General features: G+C 43.5%; 1 protein-coding gene across 7 annotated transcripts in view; it reads left to right on the top strand.

The window, feature by feature from the left end:
• Positions 1-2,025: 2,025 nt before the first annotated feature.
• The window catches only part of grin2ba (glutamate receptor, ionotropic, N-methyl D-aspartate 2B, genome duplicate a), a 134,768-nt gene continuing 114,834 nt past the window's right edge, over positions 2,026-21,959 (top strand). The window contains exons 1-3 of one of the 7 annotated variants that reach the window (XM_030089725.1): positions 2,026-3,032; positions 8,746-8,886; positions 9,440-9,547. In XM_030089725.1, coding sequence (XP_029945585.1) covers positions 9,521-9,547 — 27 coding nt within the window. In that variant the 5' untranslated portion in view covers positions 2,026-3,032; positions 8,746-8,886; positions 9,440-9,520. Of the gene's footprint in view, positions 3,033-4,592; positions 4,806-8,745; positions 8,887-9,439; positions 9,548-21,959 lie in introns of those variants that run through there. The other 6 variants (XM_030089727.1, XM_030089729.1, XM_030089728.1 and 3 more) reach the window with 6 other exon arrangements.

The raw sequence follows: 21,959 nt of genomic DNA on the forward strand, positions 1-21,959 counted from the left end.
GTTGTGGCACAGAGTTTAGATGAAAACAGTGTCTATACTTTCTATTAACAAAACCCCCCAAACAATTGGTAAGGAAAAACACTAAAATCTCAACATAAAACCAATTTTAATGAAAACTTCTGGTACAAAATAGAGTGAAATATCCAAAGAACTTCTCCTAAAGCTGTTTTTTATGCACGTTTTAACAAATTCACCCTGAAAACTTGAGTTTGAGCATTGATGTAGCCGTCTTTCGCGCTGGTATTTCAGCTCGGGTCTCGGTGTTGTGCTGTATGCTTTACTGTTTAGAACTATATTTGAAAAAAAATCTCTGTTTTCCTTGAAATCTTTACCATTTTCTTGGTTATTCAGATGAATTGGAGTCTCTTGCTGGCTGGCTTTGGCCCACAGGCTTTAAGTTTGACAGGCTTTATAAACAATTTTTCATATTTAGTTCAAAACCTGAATTTGAGTTATCAAATGTTGACAGAAGAGCTTTATATTTTAGTTGGCCTTGTCAGTTTTTTTGGCACACTGACTAAAAAAAAAAAATGAATGAAATTGTTTGGGTGAGTTCCTACTTTTTGTACACAGGCAGTAAAGTTAGACCTTTTTTAAAGCTGCTGTGTAAATTTTGAGGTAAAAGGATCCTAATATACGCCGAGATGGCTCCAAAAAGTGTTATGTCAGCGTAATGTTTGCACATTAAATTAAACTGTATCTCATAGGTGCTTTAATCACACGGCGCCATTAAAAACAAAGTTCACGAAGCACATTGCCAGAAAGCAGCAAGAAAGATGGCAAAAGCTATTAGAAGAGATTACAATATTCAGGAATAATACAAATAGCAGGAATAAACTGAGAAAAACAGTTGAGAGTAATATTAAAAAAATCACAGTAATTAAAAGCAATACAAGAACTTTACATTGGAACAGGCAGTGTGTTTACTCTTTTGAAAATACACAGATAAATCATAAGCTGTCATGTTCTTAATAAACAGAGAGATGAAATTCAAAATAAGAGGTCAGAGTTTGACTTCACCGTCACACATTTTGATTCCCTCATTTTCCATTTCACCCTCTGACAGAGCTCACACGTTGTAGTTCATGTGGCTGCTGTCATTTCAGATCATCTCAAAACAGTTTCTGAGGGCTTATAGAAACTCCTCATTTTATCCCTTTTAGGAAAATCAGAGTTTGACACATTCAGACACTTTTTTTTCTCCACATTTGCAAACTACACATGAACATACAATTGTAACGTTTGGATCCCCTGCTGTTTCATAAAAACCCCTGCTTGTGCAACTTTCAGGCAGAATTCATGATTTTTGCGCATAAATTATCTGTTTGTGGAATATTTTTTTCCTATTTATGTTGAATGAGGCTTTCGACCACCTATTAATGCATGAATGTATATTTTTGGAGACACTTAGAAGTCATTACTTGAAAACCGTTTGTTTGTGCTGGTTAAAATGTGGAAGAATCCACATGTTTTCACTTCCCTCCAGACGCGTTTGAAAGTAAAAAAAATCCTGCTTCATCACAGACATGATAAACACTATTTTCAAAGGGAGCCAAAGCTCAGACTTTTAAATGTGACCTGTACGGCTGAACACTCGCTTCATGGTTCTGTAAGTGGATTACAGCGATACCGTGCAGATGGATTGGCACACTGTGAAGCCGAGGCGGCGGAGATGTCTTGAGGGGTCCGGACGCCGGGGAGCTCGGCGGCTCCGGACGCTCCCGACGCCGCGTCCCGGCGTTTCCAGTCGCTGGAGCTTTGTGTATTGATGATTGACTCTAGGGGGAGCCAGCCTCTTATCAGTTTCACACACCGGTTTGGTTCCTCGACATTTGTTGGTAGGCGCCCCTCTCCCCCTCCTCCTCCTCCTCCTCCTCTCTCTCTCTCTCTCTCTCTCTCTCTCTCTCTCTCTCTCTCTCTCTCTCTCTCTCTCTCTCTCTCTCTCTCTCTCTCTCTCTCCTTCTCCCTCTCTCACACTCTTTCAATGAATACTAATGCAGCGAGTGAGCCCACCTCCCTTCCTCCCATCCTTTTCGCAGGGATGGGCGGGAGAGGGGAGACAGAGCAATTCCAGCTCAGTATCCTTCCTCATGAGGTAGGCAGTGCTTGACTAGCAGCAGCCCCAATGCCTTTTTTTTTCTCCCACTGAGCAATATTGGTGATACTGTGCGTTGCTGCTCTGCAACAATGTCTAACCTGTGTGAGTGGCGAGCGAGATCAGACCAGAGTTGAGAGAGAGAGAAAGAGAGAGAGAGAGAGAGAGGGAAAAAAGGACATCAGTGCCTGCTTTTTTGTCATCTGGATGGGAAGTCTTTTTTGGGAGGAGAGACAGAAGAAAGCAGAAGGCAGCCGGGGAAGGGGAACAACTGGCAACAGCCAATCCCCCCTTCCACACATAGACTGGAGACAACGGAGGCCACTGGAGTATTTGCTTTTATCTTTCGTTTTTTGTTCTTTTTTTTCCTCATCGCGCTGCTGGGAGGTGCTTTACCTTTTCATTTGCTTGCTCTCTCGGTCCTCTGTCTTCTCATCTATTTCGCCATTTACCTGGTCAACAATTTCTTCTATTTATGAGCCAGACAAGGAGGGAGAGAGAGACAGAGAAAACCAGAAAGAGGAGGGGGATTTTTTTGCCCCTTTTTTCCTCTTTCCCCCCCTTTTCATTCATTCTTCCTTCCCTCTCCATCGCTATCACTTCCAGCCCTTTCTATCCCTGTGCAGCCCACACTCCCTCCTCCCTTTCGCTGCCTCCCCCCTCCTCCTCCTCCTCCTCCTCCTCTTCCTCCTCCTCCCCTCCTCCAGTCACTGTCCACCCCTAACTTTGGCTAGTTTTTTTTTTTCTTTTTGACTCCACCACTGTTTTAATTTTCTCACCTTAAGCAGCTCTAATAGAGGCATTTTAAGTGGCTTGCTTGTATTTTCTATTCACGCCTTTTTTTCACTTTTGTACCTTTTCCTATTTTCCCCCCTTCTCTTTTTTCCTCCAACCATCCTATGCATCTTTTTTGGCCGATTCTTAATTCTGACCATAGGTAGGTCTATTTAGTGTTTAGTGTCTGTCTCGAAGTCTTTGTTTCTTTTTCTGTGTATGCAAAGGTATTTTGTGTTTGTTGCACACCTTGACACACACACACACACATGCGTGAACACACACACACATGCGCACACACGCTGGCCTTTAAGTCGGCACCCCTCCCGTCAGCCGATTCTCACCTCATGCCATGTCGCCGTTACGTCACTCTCCCGCCTTCCATCTGTGTTTTATGACTTTCTATTTTGTTCTCCTCAATCAAAGACCACAGTGACTCATCAAGCAGGCACCTTCCCCCCCCCCCCCCACAGTCGTCGTCACGGATCCACGTCCCAACTGCCGTGTCATTTCTGTGTCGTCGCACAACCGATTCCATTAAAACATTTGAGAATGCCCCCCTCTCCCCCCTCCCTCACCCCCCCCCTCATGACCACATGCTTGTGCTTTCTTTCGCCACGAGGCGTCTCGAACCCGCATCTGTTCGTCAGACCGTCTGAGCGGGCCAGAGGTGTGTGTTTCAGTTTCATCCCCGCTCCGCGTTGATCAGGTGAAGGTCAAACTGAGCGAGGGCCTCAGAGCGCCGCTTCTTTCAAAGTGTGTTTCAAAGCCAGGGTTTGTCCGTCCTGTCAGGGTGGCATCTGTTTTTATACAGTCCTCTCTCTCCCTCCCTCTCTTTCTCTCTCTCTCTCTCTCTCTCTCTTGCTCTCTCTCTCTCTCTCTCTCTCTCTCTCTCTCTCATCTTTCTGAACTGACTCTCATTCCTGCTGACAGACACACACAAACACTCAAAGAGAATGGACTAGACAGGAAAAAAAAAAAAAAATTGGCTTAATCATCCAGAGGATATTTTTTCTCCCCTTTTTTTCCCTCCGCCATAATTTTCACTTTTTCCACGCTCTCTTTCTGCATCTTTTTTCTTTCTCCATCACTCCCGTCTGCTCTTCCTCTCTGAACTGATCCATTTATGAACATCTTCTTTTGCTCCATTTTGTTGTTTGTCTGCACAAAATTTCACATCCCACCACTCGCACGCCATTGATCTGCTCGCATCAGAGGCGACTTGCTGTTTATTTAGCCTTTGATTATGTGATTTTGCAATTCATTAACTTATATACTTTCAATTTTGTGCAAATCAAAGGGCAGATTGTATTTAATCTTTTCATATATACAGGAAAAATTGAAATAGGGATCCAAAAAGTATTAATCTCAGAATTAACTGCATATTTTAATGTGTGTGTTCTGTGTGTGATCTAAAAAGAGGCACAGCAGTAAGACAGATGCGTAGCAAAGTGAAGAAAAACACACATCTCATGTTTCTTTGCCATCTCCTTTCGTGTGTTTTCATCTTTTGGTCCCTCGAGGAGATTTAATGCTGCTGCTCTTTATTACTGGAAGAGATGGGAAGTGGGACTTTTGAGCAGCCCTGATAAAGGCACTCTGGATATAGATATTTTCCTGTGGAATTACATTTTAAATCCTGGATTAGATTTCAAATGACAAAAAAACTAATTGCCAGTTGTCAAAAAACTGCTTTAAAATCTGGATGCTTTTCGACATTTTTTTCCCCGTAAATGGACTGAAGCTGATTTTATTATTTCTTTTTTTTTTTTTTTTTTTTTTTCAAACTATTGAATCTTAATGGGATTTCACTATCGCGGATTAAAGACTCAAGCCACATCTTTGTCCATTAGCCGATGTAATATCCGTGATTCTTACAATTTCTCCATCCCACCTTAATCACATTTAACATTTCTCAGTGTTAAGGGTTAAATAGGTGAGTAAATTGCTTTGAAAACCACACTTGCATGTTTTAGATGTTGATAAATGAATGTTTTTTTTTTGTCATTAGCACAGTATTTGTGTGTGAGTGTGTGGGTGTGCATAGCTGCCATGGATGTGTACAGTATATGAGGGTTGGATAAAATTTAAATGGTTGCAGGCGGATTATCAGACATCAGTAATTTCTCTCACACTTAACTACCATTTATCCTGTATGATTTCCTCCCATTGGGCTTTAATTCACTTTATGATGCTTATTCATGCATGTGAAGCGAAGTCACATGCACTGATCATTGTCTGATAAAGTTAAAGAAAACACTGGACGTGAAATAATCATCTCTCGCTTCATGCTTCATCCCGGCTTTACCACTCTTCACTCGATGGAGGAGCCACTTCTCAATATCAAATCACCTGTTCATTGCTCCTCCACGCTTTTTTTTTTTTTCTTTAACGCAGTAGAGTGTTAGTGTGAGAGGAATATATACGGAGATCAATAAAGTAATCTGCATGAAGAGATGGACTGCGCTGCCCTTTTGTCAGTGCAATTATTTTTATCTGCAGCTGTTCCAGAGAAACGTCAGAGTCTTCATGTCATCCGTGCTGGAATGAGATTTTACTTTGTGTCTGCGGCTGAAGCGCTCATTCACGCCCACCCTGTCCATCACACACACACACACACACACACACACACACACACACACACAGAGCGGTGCAGACACTTTGTCCATCTATCCATCATGAGAGCAACGACGATTGACCCCTTTTCTCTGATTAACTTTCCCATCATTTCGCTGACAGTGGTTTGGATTTATACTATATGTGTGTGTGTGTGTGTGCATGCGCGCGTGTGCGCGCGCCGCACTCACTCAAGGTTACGGCTTTGTACCTGTGAAACCCACCTGGGACCTGCTCTCATAACCCGGGACTATTACCCATTCTGCTCGGCGCTCTTGGCACACATGTGACCCCTGCAGCCGATCTGCAGATGGGCACTTAAGCCCAGGTAGTCTGTCAGAGCTGTCACAGCTGCCACGCTGCAAAATGGACGTCTCGGGTGCAAAGTCTGCCTCTGACACATGGCTCCACACTGTCATTTTTTTTTTTCCCTTTTTTTCTGTACCGTAATGATCATCGAAATAGTCCCCGGCAGTGTTTATGAACAGGTGAAGCATGCCGTCTGCCGTAATAGCATTGTCCTGGCAGTGTGTGGTGGAGAGAAGCAGAGGTAAAATGGACGGTGATGTGAACGTTATGTCCCACTTAGCTGGGAAACGGCAGCAGATACAGATGATCTGACAAGTGTTTTTGCTTCGGAGAGATTGTTGTAAGCATCTCTGGTGTTCCTTTAGGGCACGGCTGGGCAGCGGAGTCGCCACACAGCTGCTGTGAAAGCGGTAGATGGATACACCTCAGCATCCCCCTCCATGCAGATATCAGGGCGATTAGTTGACGAGAACCTTTCGGACCACTGATCAGGAGCTGTAAAGTTATAGAAAATGGTATTTTCCTGCCAATTGTGACATTGCAGTAAATGTTTCATCTGATGTACTTTTCATTCTAATCGAATAATGTCTTTCTAACATTTGCCACCAATTTCACTGGGCGATGAATCAGTTGCGTTTCGATGACGATGGCCACACATATATATGTCAAGCGTCCTGTCAATTTTTAGTGTTTGCAGCCGTTGGGTTGCCAGAAGCTAGCTTCTGAGAAAAAGAGGCGTGCCAAACATCTCCAGTCAGGCCTCAGGAGATTTCATAGGCGTCTTGTTTGGAGTCACCATTGATGCACAGACCTGCAGAGGAGACAGCAGGGGCTAGAAATTCCTAATCCCATCTCCTCTTCCTACTCAATCTGTCTCTGTGTGTCCCCCTACATGTGCAGCTTAATCAGGCAACAATACAGCTCTGGTGTCAGGCGTTGAGCAGTGCATCGCTTTAGTAAAACAAGCTGTAGCAGTCCTACATATTATTCAGACAATTATACCATATTCAACACACTTCCACTATTTGCCATTTCCAAATATATCAAAAGTAATGACTGAAATAAAAACATGAAACTTAATTGTAAAATTAAAATACTTCTGACATTCACATTTATGTCTGATGGTTCAACCAAACCTCATCCATCACTGCGTAGGGAAGGAGAGGAATCAGTGACCGGATCTCCATCAAAAAGCTCGTAACGTTCTGAAGTGTGGGTCTGAATCCCGTCCAGCCATTAGAGAGCGGAGCGGGGAGCCTATGTGGGACGACTTAAAAAGTACATCTCGGTTTTATTGGCAGCGTATTCACTTCAAGCAAGTGGAATATGGGTCATGATCTGATATAAAAAGGCTGTTCAATAATTCATCGGAGCTGATTAAGAGGACTTGTATCGACACACAGACACTGTCCAGGAGAAGGGGGGTACACAGAGCTCACGGGGAAGCGTTTAGGCTCTTTTTTGAGATGAGAAACCAGCTTTAAATAGTTATGAGGTGGATCTTTGTTGGGGGTTAAATCTCCTACGTGATGGCTCTTTTTGTTTCATACGTCGGCTCATGATGAGCGTGATTAGGCGTCGCTGTGTGTGGACAGTTTGTGTGCGGCCCATCCATCTATTAAATATGAAAAGTACAATCTGTTACCCTGCAGAGACTGCTTCATTATTCATTAACATATTTCGCTTAATCATTTATTTACCTAAAGTATGGCTCACACTGTCCCTGACGATTTAGACACTCTTGGACTGTTGGTGACATATTGGTTGTGTAATATCAGGATTAATAGAAGCTTTTTCTTCCTCCTCTGATCCTGGTCGTACTGTAGTGTAGGAGAGTGTCTATCAATGTTTGTAGGGATCAAAATTTCAAGGCACACTACATTTGTTGGGCTTGAAATACATATTTTTCAGCATCTCTAAAGTATGAAAGAAATTAAAGGAAATCAGTGTGTTGTATTTGGCATGCATGGCAAACTGGAAGCCCTCTAAGGTTCTCTTGTGGGGCCAAACAGCAGGAATATGCAGTATTTCGCTGCTGTTTCAGAGCAAAATGTTTTAGTTGCCATCGGATTAAGGCTGCAGTTCAGATCAGGCGCTCAGCTGCTACATTGAGTAATTGTTAGGATAAGCAGAGTTGCCATATTTGTGTGAATTATCCTGTATTTTTCCACCTTGCGGGGTTCACGCAGTCTTTGTGGGACCAGATGCAGGACTGAATACCATTTAGCTTGTATTTAGGGGTTAAAATGTGGTTTTAGGTCAGTGGATACGCTTGTGTTGAGGTTAGGATTAGGCACTCAGTTATGATTGTTAAGGTTAGTCTAAGGGGCAAGAGAATGCATTATCTTGATAGAAGACCTCACGACTGTGACGTCAACAGCGTGTATGTGTGTGTGTGCTTGTGTGTGTTGGTGGGGGTTAAAGTGATTCAGACAGAGACCGTTTTGCACAACAGTACGGTGCATTTAGGAGGAAATGCATTATTTATCATATTGGTCTGGATTCTCCTCAGATCAGACTGTTTTATCCCCAAACACACACTCGCACACACACACACACACACACACACACACACACACACACACACACACACACACACACACACACACACACACACACGGTTTCCTCAACTGAATTGTGAGATGCATTTAAAGAGATTAAGGATGGAGACACATTGTTCTTTTTTAACAGAACAGAAATGGCTTGCGCGGGGGGATTTGGATTGTAAACAATGAATGAGTTATATCCAGATAACCACTGAAAACAGTGACTTGAGCATTTTAAATTCCCCTCATTTAATCTAATTTATTAATTCCAAGGGGAGCAGGTCAGAGGTTGCACACTGAGCTGGAGCGCAGCATAGCTTCATTAGAGTCTAACTGCCTGTGACCTGCCTCTAACCCGCTGTCCTCCCCTGCCCCCCCACCTTTTTTTTTTCTTTCCACTAACAGACTGGCGGACGTCAGAAAAACAAGCGACTGCAAGCATCTTTTCGGGGGAACAGAAGTGAAGCTGCTCCTGTGGAGTACAATTACCTTGAAATTGCTGCTTTACCCTCCTGACCTGGCGAGGATTTTTTACCCAAAACCGCTGTGAGTGCCCGGTTTCACGATCAACACGACCGAGATGACGATGCACACGCCAGATAAACGCTTGGCGACGTTCGCCTCATTTTTAATTTTTTTTCTAAACTTGCCCCTCCGTTCCTGAACATCTGTATTTGCCTCAACAAACCCCACACAGCTAATGAGGTGTCCTGGTAGAGAGGTGTAATTCAATTAATCACGGCCACTAAAACACATTTATTAGATAAAGTGCAGCTGGTTTCGAGCAAACAAACCTGCCTGTGGAATGACACCTGAAAATGATGAGGGGCCGCTTTACTCCCATGACCACTTTGTTTTCTGTTTGGGAGTTAATTAAAGTCATCTTTCTATTAATTGGTGAATGATCTTGACAGTTGGTACAAATCCAAGTGATTAGTTGCGTCTCCTTGCAGAAAGTCTTCCAACTTTGATGTTTATACTTTCACTGTTAATTATTTTAAATTCGTATTTTGCTGATTTGCTGGTTTGTGTTCTGCTACGACAATTGGAATTATTTTAAAAGTCTCTTTTCGTGTTGTGTTTTCTGTGGTGATTCCAGTTCAGCCTCCCCTAGTCTGAGGCTATGAGAGGGAGAGAGGAGTCCCAGGCCGCACCATCATGCTACTTCTGAGATGCTGGGATGAGACTTTGGCTGGCAAAACACAAGGTAAGGCAATATTGATGCATGGGGCCTCTTCGCAGCCCGAGCTCTTCTTAGTCCTCTGGCGTCGTCCGGCCAAAACAACCCATCTTATCTCAAATGCGTGTGCGTGTTTGTGCTTCCATAACCATTCCTAAAGCCCAGTGATGGATGTTATGAAACTTTTGCAGGCTTTTCCCCCCCCCCCACTTGTTTTGTATCTCAGGCCAGCTTTGCTTTGAGGTCAGGATAAAGGTTCAAGGTGGAGCCCACAGACGAATGGTTTAATCCAGGCTTTTTAGCACAGTGTGCACTTTGATCAATGGCGTGTGTCAGCGCGTGGACGCTCAACCCAACCTGGCCCGTATCGACTATCGGCTTCATTTGCATGACTCGACAGGCATTGATCAGGCAATTAGAGGATTTGTTGAATAAGATTTTTATGGCGGCCGTGTGGACGTTGCTATGTGTATGTGAGTGGAGGGGTGGAGGGGGGGGGGGGGGGGTGGGTATGTTTTGTGTGATAAGATAAAAGAAGACGTAATTCTCCGTGTCCCAGGACCCAATTACACGGAGCAAATGTATTTGCCACAAGGGCCCATGAGAGGTCATTATCATATCTGCAGATTTCATCGTTTCCTCGTCCATTCTTCTCCTGACGCTTCCAACGCCTCGACTCTGAGCTTTTTCTCTGTCTTCGGTTGTTGGCAGATTCGTGTCCTTTTCTCTCTCTCTCTCTCTTCGTCTCTCCACAACAACTGTCCCCCCCCCCCCCCCCCCCCCCCATCTTTCTCTCCTCATGCGCTATTAATCAGCCATGACGTTTAAGATACTGAGCCCGGGTGCAGAGGAGCATGAGTGAGAAACCAAATTCCTTCCTGGTTGTGATGGGAGCCGGCGGTCGGAGGCGGGGCGCGCTGGTGGTTTGATGAACTGTGCGCACCGTGTGAGGACACTACAAATTGTGCCCGTACACACTTCCTCCTGTTACCTTCAAGCTGCTCGCCGCCTCAGCCAGCAGCGGGGCGATGGCTCTGCGTTGTGGAGGAGGCGCCTCCTCCTCCTCCTCCTCCTCCTCCTCCTCCTCCTCCTCGGCCCTTCCGTCTTTCGCTGAAAGTCACACAGCTGCTCCGGCTCATGCTGATGCTGCAGATTTTCTACTATCGCCTGACGTCATGAAACATTACCATGTACAGGAGATGAATTACTAAGGAGGGGTGAATCTCATTACCAGGACCACCCTGCTATTCCTGTTGAAAGAAGGGAGGGAAAATGAAGCATTCATTTGTACATTTAAGGATGATTAGTTTATTAGGCCTATTATTCAAGACTGCCAGCTTTGTGCTCTTATATAAACTGCTTATAAAAAAGCAAGGACTGGATGAATGGCTAAAATGGGAGCATATTAGAATAATAATGTCTCTTGAGTTTTTTAAAAAAAGCTTTATCTCCAACCTTTTGTGTATCTAGCCCAAATGGGATACTGGCCCCTCATTATAACAACGCCGCTCGCTGCTGTTAATGAAGTGCAGCGTGGCTTTTCAATCATTTCCCGGACAAATACACTCAACTGACTCATGTTTTGGACTGCGAAGGCCCATGTAATCATTGAAAGTTACTCCAAAAAGTATTTAATTACACATTATTTGATACTTGTTTTACTTTGATGCTCATTACTTGTTTACTCACTATGCAGCATGATTTGCTTGGTGTTACTCTGGATCACCCGAGATGCATGATTTCAGGCTAATAGTAAACTATTAAACCATCCAAATGCTCAACAATCAGCAGAAAAAAACTTCCTTAATAAGGACAAACAAAGGCTTTTCTCCCTTTCTGCTCCTTATTAAGGTATTTTGCATAAAACAGTTGAAACAAAACAAAAAAAACATGTTGAAGGAAGCTTAAGTGTGTGCACAGTTTTCACCTTTTTGCTCAGCAAATCCAAAGTAATTTTCACTGTTAACAGTCGTCCTGTTTCCTGCACAAATTCTCGCCGTTGTGCTTAAAACAAGACATCAAATGATTTTTACATACATTTACAATAAAATCCAGTTGATGTGATGATAATCCTTTAGGTAATGATATACTGGTCGACAACAGGACGGTGCCACATTGCACTGTTGGCCACAAAAGTAATGTGATTACAGTATCTTGCTACTTTGCAGGATGTCACACCCAACAATGGTCCCCAGTCTTACCCGGCGCACGAATGCTCCACCATGTTTCCAGCTGACAGTCTTTCAGCGGGGAAATAAAAATATGCTGATGTACATAATGCAATTATGGCAGATTTCTGTCCTGAAACGAGATAAACAAGTGCTTCTCATGTATATCTGTCTTCCTCTTATAATCTGCCGTTGTGCTCCTCTGCTGAATAGGCCTCCGTGTTTATTTTGAGAGAATAATCATAATTGACATCACTCTTGTTTGGCGCATTTTCATCGAAGAGTAGAGAGTTTTTCTCCCCTCTTTCTTCCTAAATTAGAGCAAATTCAAGACGCTGGGCGTTCGGAGGCTTTTGATGAAGAACAGGACACGGGGAGAGGGAGAGATGGAGAAAGAGGAGTGAGGAAGTGGGGTTTTTTTTTTTTTTTTCCGGGGGGTTGTTGTTTCTGTGGAGGAATGGAAAGAGCGCAGCTGTGTGTTTTCTCAGGAAGACAATGACTTCTGATGTGCCTGTGCTGCTGTCTATTTTGTTTTGTCAGCGCATGCAGAATCACACAGCAGTGTGTGGGCACATCTCATTAATTCAATAAGTCAGTCTTATTCGGAGAAACTTTTCCAGGCATTGTAAACTAACACTGGCATATTTCTCTCCACGCAATGAATTCCAATCTTATTGTTCATCCTCGGCGTCAGAGTCGTTCGATTATCTCGTAATTGAATAAACTAGTGAGATATGGAAGCACAGTCACACAGGGTGCACACAACTCTCCGAGTGATGTTTTATATGTGCTTACAATAATTAAATTTGGGCTGTGAGCTGTCATACTTAAGCTTGGCCTGAAAACACGGCTCAGATCTGTGTGGTTGAATCGATCCGGTTGAAAAACAGCAGATCGATGGCTCTTCACTCATCCTTGTCTCCAGCAGCGGAGCAGTAACATAAGTCACCTGGAAAACGGCCCGCAGATCCAATCATTAGCTGAGCGCCGCACTTCCAACATTTGCTTTGGTGGCATCTGTTATTTCCTGGCATCACTTCAGATGCTGCCGTGAGGAGGAGGTTTCAGGTGCCGTCAGTGCTTGCACTCCGGGACTCGGGATGGATCAAAATGAGTCGATTTCACAACTTTAATCGGTAAAACATGCCGTCGGCTGAAGGTTCTGAAACGCGGGCCTTTCCTCTGTTTCATATCGGTTCAAATTTGGACTGGAGTTTGTGCAAAATGTACAAAATGCAGACGTCATCCGGTTGTCTGAAAAAAAAAAAAAAGTGATTGGTGTGGGCAATTTTCTCATTTTTAATGAGTAAAAATGTCAAATTCTGTCATGCTGCAGCCTGCCCCGTCGTGCTCGTGTCCAGATTTGACTGAGTTCTGACTCGGAGAGGGAGTGCAATTTAATACAGGTCAGATCAGTGGAGGAGGCTCCAATAACCAACTTCCAGTTGTTTTTAGGAGAGCAGCTACCGTCTGTCTTTTTCATCTCATCACACAGTGATTTTATTTCATATTTCTACTCTTGTGTGCATGAAAATATGAGCGTGCTTTTCTCCATTGATTCTTTGTGTGTTTGTGTGAACATATTCAGCCACGTGCAAAAATGTGTACCCATCGATTTAATATGATCTTGAATGGGCATTATGATACATATGACACAAAAATCTGACATATAGGCTGTTTGTTATAATGAGCTCTGATTAAAAACTGAAATCACAGCCCTGCAGCGAACGCATCCATGAATAACTGATTGTCTTATTTAAGAAAAAGCAGAGTATCGGCTGTTTTGCAACTTGTATTGTAAAGTCAACTCGTTCTTTTGCTGGAAACCAGTGGATTAATCCCATAATGCTTTACACTGTGATATTGACCATTTGTCACATGTGCAAAGGATCCCACGTCCATTTCCACCCACAAACCCTCAATTTTGAATAATTGAGTTTGAGGCGGTTCAATGAAAACTGTAACACCAAAGAAACTTTTTTTTTTGTCCAGAGTCTGATCAGAAAATGAAATATTTGAGAACAGTGTTGTCTTTTGAATTGGACAGTCAGAATAACTTTAAGGATTGATAAAAGCTAGCTCTCTCGTCGAGAATAAAATGTCTTTCTAAATGAAACAAATTTGACTAGTTTCCAGAGGTTCTCTGCTTTTTCATTAGATGTTTTTGTGATTCTGATTTCTTTGTATCTTTGTGAGCACAGCTACATATCGTCCTGTGATGGACGTATTGTACCCGTCCTTCACTCATCGTCAGACTCCAGCCGCCCTGCAAAAATGTCACCCTGAAACAAAGACGTGTGGACAAAACAGTTTGAAAGCTTCTGCAGATATCACACATTAAAACCCATCAAGTCAGAGCACCTGGTTGTAAAGTGACAGGTGGATCCTGTCTTTCTTTTTTTTTTTTTTTAACGCTGACCTTTGGATGCTTCTCTTCTCTTTATGATTAACAGTGAAGTTTTTATCTTAATGTCAAGAGCTAAAGGACCCCTCAGGACCTTTATTAAAAAAAAAAAAAGGCTGTGGATGTCTTTGAGCCCGTAAAATGAATTGAACCATCCCCAAAAAAAAATCATATAATTCTTGCTGAATTATTCACCTTTAACCAAAATGATCTTCATGTGGTTTAAATTTCAAACAACTGCCAGGTGTGATTGACCTAAGCAGTAAATCTGGACCAAGGGTGTTAAACATAAGGACTGTGGGCCGAAGACCGTGACATCTTATCATCTTCTGTACCTACTTTATACAAGTTAATGTTGCAGTTTGCAGATGGTCACCGGTTGAAGTCAATGAAAACATTATTACACACTCATACAGACCCAAACCTAGTCATCCTATAAAGCTTGTTTTTGTAATGAAAAATCCAGAGTTACCAGAAAATAAACAACCACTACTCCACCGAGCTGTCCTGAGTTGATTTTTTTGACACAAATCGAAGTCTTGCAGAGCTCAGAATCTGTCGATAGCTTTTAGAAACATTGATGTCAAAAGTGGCACAAATATGACCTGAAGGAGAATCTGCCAGGAAAAGCTTTTTGAATCCTGAAAACTATTTAAGTATTTCTCTAATTGCTCACAAACATCAATTCATCCATCTTCCACACCGCTTGTCCGACTGAGGATTGCTTTGAGTGGCCCGCTCGCTGCCTTAATGTGCCGGACGAGTCGAGCAGCAGTGGTTTGAAATCTGCCACCAATTACAGATAATTTTCCTCACCGTTAAGTCATTTATTTCAGATAATTTGGAGATCAATTTAAATCACTTTTTCAGACTTGAAGACATCTGCACACTTCATTTCGACAGCCTGAAAGAGCTTCTCAGATCTTGGCATGATGACAAAACACTTTATTAGGAAGGAGGACAGCAGAGCCTAACATTCAAAGGTTTGTTTCAGAAACGATCCTGTGACTCCCATCAACTGGTCCAAGAACCCCTCATTAAGATTTTCCGTTTGTTAGTTACACGTATGACAAAGAATACCAACAGTTAGAAACATCTTTGCTCAGGTCTTGATTGTGCAGAAGGTGTGTTTGTGTGTGTGCGCAACGCTGCGCTCGTGCTCTGCTCCGGCCAGCTTGTTTTCTGGCCTCGCCTAAAGGTTGTGTTGTGGAAGCGGGTGAGTGATTTGTTTCGGTGCGCGCATGCCACGGGTCAGCATCTTCGCGCCGCCGTGATCGACAGGAAACACTTAGGCTCCCGCCTGGAGGAGTAAAAATGCAGAGAGTCTCAGTGTTTTTGCTGTGTAGCCGAGAGAAAGGATGGTTGCAGCCGAATGAAAAACCAAACACATTTTGTCATTCTCGCACACTGCAGCTCTGGAAGGAGGGAATCCATACATTAGCGGCGCTCAGGGCGAAACAGAAAAACTTTGATTTACAATCAAATCCTGCCGTTCGCAAACTCAACGCAAGTCCGACGTGACTTTGGGAGTTCTGTCATCCTGCATTGGAGGGCATCTCTTCTGATTCAGCTGTAATCGGGAATAACAGCACCTCCGTCCTTGTGTGTGATTAATGCTATGCTAAGAGATGTGATTAATGTGCTGGTGTGCCGGAGCTGCGGCTAAGTGATGCATTTTAAGCTTCTTTTACTTCATTACGGCTCCACTATGCTACGTTTTTCTTTCCCATTATGAAAGCCGTGCTGGGCAATAAATGAGCGTGCGCCGCGAAGGAGATGACTTTCGCTGATACAGTGTTGTGCTGGAGTACCGTACTGATGGAGAACATGGGCGGAGGCCCTCAACCGTCTCTGCTCATGCTTTTTTTTTTTTTTTCTGGATGGCGAGGTGTCTCGATGTTCACCTCGCTGCAGTGGCCTCGCTGGCGCAAAACAAGCCCGCGGTGCGCCGACGGGAGGCCCTCGGTCTCGGCCCGTCCCAGAGACTCCCACAGCCTTTTCGCCGGGACTCTGTTCTCCACTTGATAATATTAAAAAGTTATTGATTGGGTTGTGTTAAGGAAAACTGCCTGGCAGAAGTTTAGCAGGAGAAGTCCCAACAGGGAGCTAAAGCCTCCTCGAGGGACCTCATCCATGCTCTGTCAGTACCTGTGATATGTGGCGGCCAGGCTGCAGAGGGAGGGAGGGAGAGAGAGAGAGCGAGCGAGGCGCATGGAGAGAGGAGGGACAATCTGTTTCATACAGAGCAGGAGGAAGCTGTAATACTTCCAGCCAGGCACAGAGACAAAGCGAGAGCAGGGAGGCTGTGATGTGGGCCATTGTGAGAAACACAAACATAATGGGTTTGTCAAACTCTGACTGATTAAACTGAAAGCACCTGAAGACGATGCAGCGCTCCTCTTGCAGCCATTTAACTTCTTCTGCGTGTTCAGTCGATTGTTCCTGTTTGCATCTCACATCGATTTGTGAAAGCTAGAGCCGGACTTTCCAGTACTATTGAAAGCGATGTACTGCGGATGTTAGATGTTCTTTTTTTTTTCCTTTGGCACAGTAGATTTCATCCTTATAGATGATTCAGGAATAAGTTTTTACAAACTACCATGCCTTATCCAAGATGGGGAAAATGGGGCGAGAAGCTATGAAATAATCCAAGAAATTGTCTTTTTATTGCCAGATGTTCTTTAATTTCCTGTTTTTCATCTACTAAAATGTGTGAGATATGCAGTATGACGGACGACACCTGGACACAGACTGATGCTGAATCTCTCCTGTTGGCGCTCAGTTGAGGCGCTACATTTAGTTGTTTTTTTGGAAAACTGAAATCAAAGATTTCTTTAAAGGAGTAGTTTTTCCAAGTGTTAGTGTGTCTTTCAAAAGTCGTAGTGGGACATATTTGTCACAGATTGAAGAGAGCACTCCTTAATTTTAAGTAAATATGTGTTTTTTTATCCCTTCATTTAGTTTTTTTTAGTCGTGGTAACTCTTGTTCTTATATAATGTCAACTACTGGTTGTCCGAGTGTCTAAAATTAATGAAATGTGGATTTCAGGTTATGAAATCATTTCAATTTGGCCTAAAAAAAAAAGATTTGATTATTGGAATTTTATTATTTTATCAGGTTTATTGCCTTTCATCTTTGCATGACCTGAAATAATCTAATAAATCTACAGACTGGCCTTTTTAAGTGTATGCAGTCTTATTTAGATATGTATAAACAGCCGACATCAGAAATGTAATGGGGCATTATTTGAAACCGGATTCAAACTTTTAGAGACTATAGTAGCAGAAAATGCTACAATGTTTTCAGGTCTTTTTTTTTTTTTTTTTTTTTAGTATTTTAGGTTTGTTATTTTTGTTTTTTACACACTACAGGAATAATGCATGCATGGCATATTTTTTTCCCAAAGATTATCACCTGGCTAATACAGTATCTTTGTGTGAAAGACCATTTTATGAGTCAGTGGTGTCGGAGGGTCTCGTGTAATTGGTGGCGAGCTATTTCGAAATGAAAAGGGGAAAAAAAAAAATCACAATGTGGTTCACGAACAGAATAACGGGATCAGTGGAAGCTTGTTGCCAATGCAGCTGGTAATGCACAACAACAGCTCGCCAATTAATTTAGCATGAGCAGAGAGAGGATGCTGTCGGGTGATGGGACAAGGGGCAGGAAACAGGAGGACACGCAGAGAGAGCAAAATGACGCAGATTGTGAGAGAGGGGTGATGGCGAGGGTGCCCCAGAGCCCGTGGAGGGGTGAATCCAGGGTATCTGCATGTGCACATGTTGTTGATGGGGTTAGGGTGTAAATAACAGTGGCGTGAGGGGCGGACTGGGTGTGAAATTAAGGCCCGGCCCCAAGAATGTGCCACCTCGAAAGATGAGACAATTAGAACATGCTCACATGGCCAGACCCTGATGGCGCCCTCATTAAGAGCGTGTGTGTGTGTGTGTGTGTGTGTCTGTGTGTCTGTGTGTCTGTGTATCTGTGTGTGTGTGTGTGTGTGTGTGTGTGTGTGTGTGTGACAGACAGAGAGTAAATTGGTGAGAATACCTTTGGGTAGTTTTGAATTATTCCGCTAAATACTTGGACAGAGAAGAACGTATTGAATCCCAGCTGAGTTCTTTTATGGGGAATGGAACCAGCAACCTTCCGATTGAGAAATGGTCACCGAGTGGCAGCTGCCCAAGGTGTCAGTCAATCAATAAATCAAGCTATTGGTACTAGTTATAAAGCAGCTTTCGTGCTGAACACAAGTTAAAAGCATTATAAGGATTAAAAATACATTTTTAAAATGTTTACCATTTGTTAGTTTGTCTGCAATCCAACATAGATTCAAAATAATAGAATTCCGTCCTTTTTTTTTTTTTTTTGTAACAAATATTTGCCTGTTAAACTTCAGTCTGAACACCAGCACCTCGTCTCCACCATGTCCACAGACCGAAACATTAGCTGTTACAGATAAATCCAGAGCACAATGCTCCGGTGGATGTTTCCATTAAACTTAGAGTCGGCTGTATCATCAGAGTCAGACGAGGGTGGAGAGGCAGTCGGCCTTCAAGTGTCCCAGACGATTACGTCGACAGGACGCCTAACATCCATATTAATACTCTGAACTGAGCGCTTGACACCACTTCCAAACAATTTCTGCACACACACTGCGGCTATAAATCCTTCTCAGCCTTTATCTGCGCTGCTAATATAATGTGACGCGTCGTGTTACCATGATCACTGTCATGGAAGTGACTGACTGATGGATGACAGAACGTACAAGAGGTAAAATGTTATCATGAAATATGATGCAAATTTAATCGATTTGCACCTTTTCAATAGCAACACAACAGCACCACGATGTTAAAAATATGGTGAAAGTGTCCATTTCCACTGGATAAACTGCAAGCTCCGTCTTGACATCAGAATGATAATATGTTTCATTTGAAGTCCACCGGAATTACAATATCTGTCACAACAAAGTTGCCCCCCTGACATTATGCGGCACTGCGGCCCGAGCGCCTGGTGTCTGTTATGAAGCGGGGACGCCCTCCGGGTGGCTCAAGATAGCCTCCGCCCAGCTGCTCGGTGACTCCTCATCTGCATACCATGTTCTCCACTCACTGTTCATGCAAATCAGATGAAAGTCATTTAGAAAAAGGAGAAACATTCATGCGAAGTGATTCTCTACTCGCCACGTATTGCTCATTATCTTCAGCGCGTGAGTCATGCGTTAACACTTTTTCTTGTTTACTTTGCCTTGACTCTCTCAATCAAACCTCTGAAGGATTGCCATTTTTTCACAATAGATTTCTTTTCTTTCTTTCTTTTTTTTTTTTTTCAAATGTTCAAGTTACTCCGTTTGTGCAAAACAGTCAGTGCAATCATCCAGCAATTTGGACAATTTCTCAGAGCTTGATAATCTTGATGCTTGAGTGGATTGTTATTACTTATTAACAGCTTCTGTCACTGTTATCGTTCACCAGTGGGAGAGGCATGCTTCAGCGGTCCCGAGAGTCGGCAGTCAGTCTCTGTGTGGCCGTTACTTTAAATTAAGTTCTTATGCATGTATAGATTATTGCAGTCAATCATTCAAGTTCATGCAACCCGCCTCCCCGTCGGCTTGTCTTTTTGTGTCGTTTCAGCATTTTTTTTGCACGTGTACGCTTTTGCTGTGGTTTCTGTCGTGACTAGTCATGATCCAGACCTTTTAAAAAAAAAAAAAAAAAATCAATCAGAGGGAGTGAAAAAGAACAGGAGGAAGCAGAAACAGGTGAAATCTGGGAAAAAGTAAGAAAAGCGAAGATGCACTGTGCTTTCCTGATGCAGTGTGAAATGAGCTCTTCCTCTCCTCTTATCCCACTCATTTAACCCCCTTACCCCACCCCAAACGTACACACACACACACACACACACACACACACACACACACACACACACACACACACACACACACACACACACACACACACACACACACACACACACACCCACCCACCCCACTTTCAGGCCTCACTTTAGAGATGGACCACTCTGCTCTCTGCATCATTTTTTCTCATCTAATCCTCCCTCCCTCCCTCGCTCTCTCTTTCTTTCCCTCCTTTCCTTCTCCTCTCTTTTTTGTCATGCTCTCTCTGCGTTTATCTCCCCTTTCTCTCGCACAGTTTTTTAATTAAAATCTCTCTGTGTCAAGGGATTCTGTTATGGTGGTGATTTAAATGGAGGGCCTGACATAAACGTAACATTACTGTCAGGCCAAAGCAAATTCCATCAGCCCTGCTTAAATTTGCAGTGCTGGCTGTTTTCCAAAAAGCTTTTTATTCTACAGCCAATATCTATACCATCACCAATCGATCTTCTTTTTTCACTGATCGTCCCTCATGCAGCCCTTTCATTTAAGTTTAGTGTATTAAGGCTGAAGTATGCGTCTGTAATTGTATCTGCTTGTGTGTTTGCAGACTGTAGGAACTTTAATGGCTCCAAAAGTAGGTTAAATTAGCTTTATGAGCATCATTAGAAAGAGATTTCTGTGCTCCGTTTCCTCCTCCTTGTTCACTGCATTCCTGGAACAGAAAAAAGTTTAGAACATTTGTTGAACGTCGGTTTGAAAAGTGACCATCCTGTTAATTCAGCTCACTGTCTCCACTTTGAGGAACAGTCGGCTGCACCTCCCCTCGGCACCATCCTCTTATGTTAATGAGGACAGTAGATGAGTCAAAAGCCCTTTTCATTGCTGTCCTGTCACTGCTGACGGGATTTTGCGTGCATATTCTGACTTCTCCAGTGCTTAGGATGTCTAGAATGGTCGTCGGTTCCGAAACTGGTTCCAACTATCACTGTGGGGCGCAGTTTGAACCTGCAATAATCGAACGGGATGTTAATTTGAAAAAGGATGGATGGAGAGAGGGAGATATTCCAACAAACCTGCACATATGTTCAGCCGTGCAGCACAAACACACATTCTCGCTGAGCCGTGCTCCCGCGGTGCGCGCCACCTTGCTGTGGGAAGTGAGACGTCCCCCCCCCGCCCCCGCCGGTGGACTCAGTCCTCCTGGTGGATGGGAGCCTGTGGTCGGGTCTTCATAAATCAAGATGTTACCACCGGCACTATGAGGCTACTTTTTAATTAAAACTGTGAATCAGTCGGCCCTGATTATGAATCGTACTCTGCTGCCACTGAATAAAATATACAGGGCTCACTTCTTGGCCTCCTCCGACTCTTCCCCTCTCCGTCTCTCTCGGCCTCTTCTTTGGGCTTCTCTGCCATGCTCTCATTTTATTTTGCCAGCTGTTTAATTTTGCACCGCAAACTGCGAATGTCCAAGCACAGGTAGTGGAGGCTGACAGCGTTGTGAAATAGTTGAGAAGCTTAGTGGTTGCATAAATATAATAACTCAATATGGAGGGTCTGGCGCCACTGGGGTCAACACTATTATATCACACAAAACAGCCCGGAGGACAGAAACAACTCCGAAGCTCGCGGGCCAGTGGGCTTTGTTTACCACATGCTAGCGCTGCTGTAATCGTGTCATGACTGGTGGAGAACGCCGTGGTTTCATTGGACGGTCTGCTCAGATCGAAGAGGAGAGAGGAGTTGGTGTTTCGGTCGCAGCAGCAGGGAGATTTTATCCGTCGACTGCGTTTGATGCGTCCTCCAGAAGCCATATTAGATGAGAAGTGAAAATGGTTCCTGCTTTTCTTTATGAAGAGGAAGAGCGGCTCCGTACTGTCGAATGAAGAGAAATGTAACTCAAATCTATGAATATATTCATATGCAAAAACAGCGAGTCTTAAAAGCGGCTCTTAGGAGTACCACCAGCTGGAGCGTGTCTCCTTCAACAGGTCTCATTGCTAATTTATGACCTTTTGTATGTCTTG

This window comes from Salarias fasciatus, chromosome 4, assembly GCF_902148845.1.
Source record: "Salarias fasciatus chromosome 4, fSalaFa1.1, whole genome shotgun sequence".
Lineage (NCBI taxonomy): Eukaryota > Metazoa > Chordata > Actinopteri > Blenniiformes > Blenniidae > Salarias > Salarias fasciatus.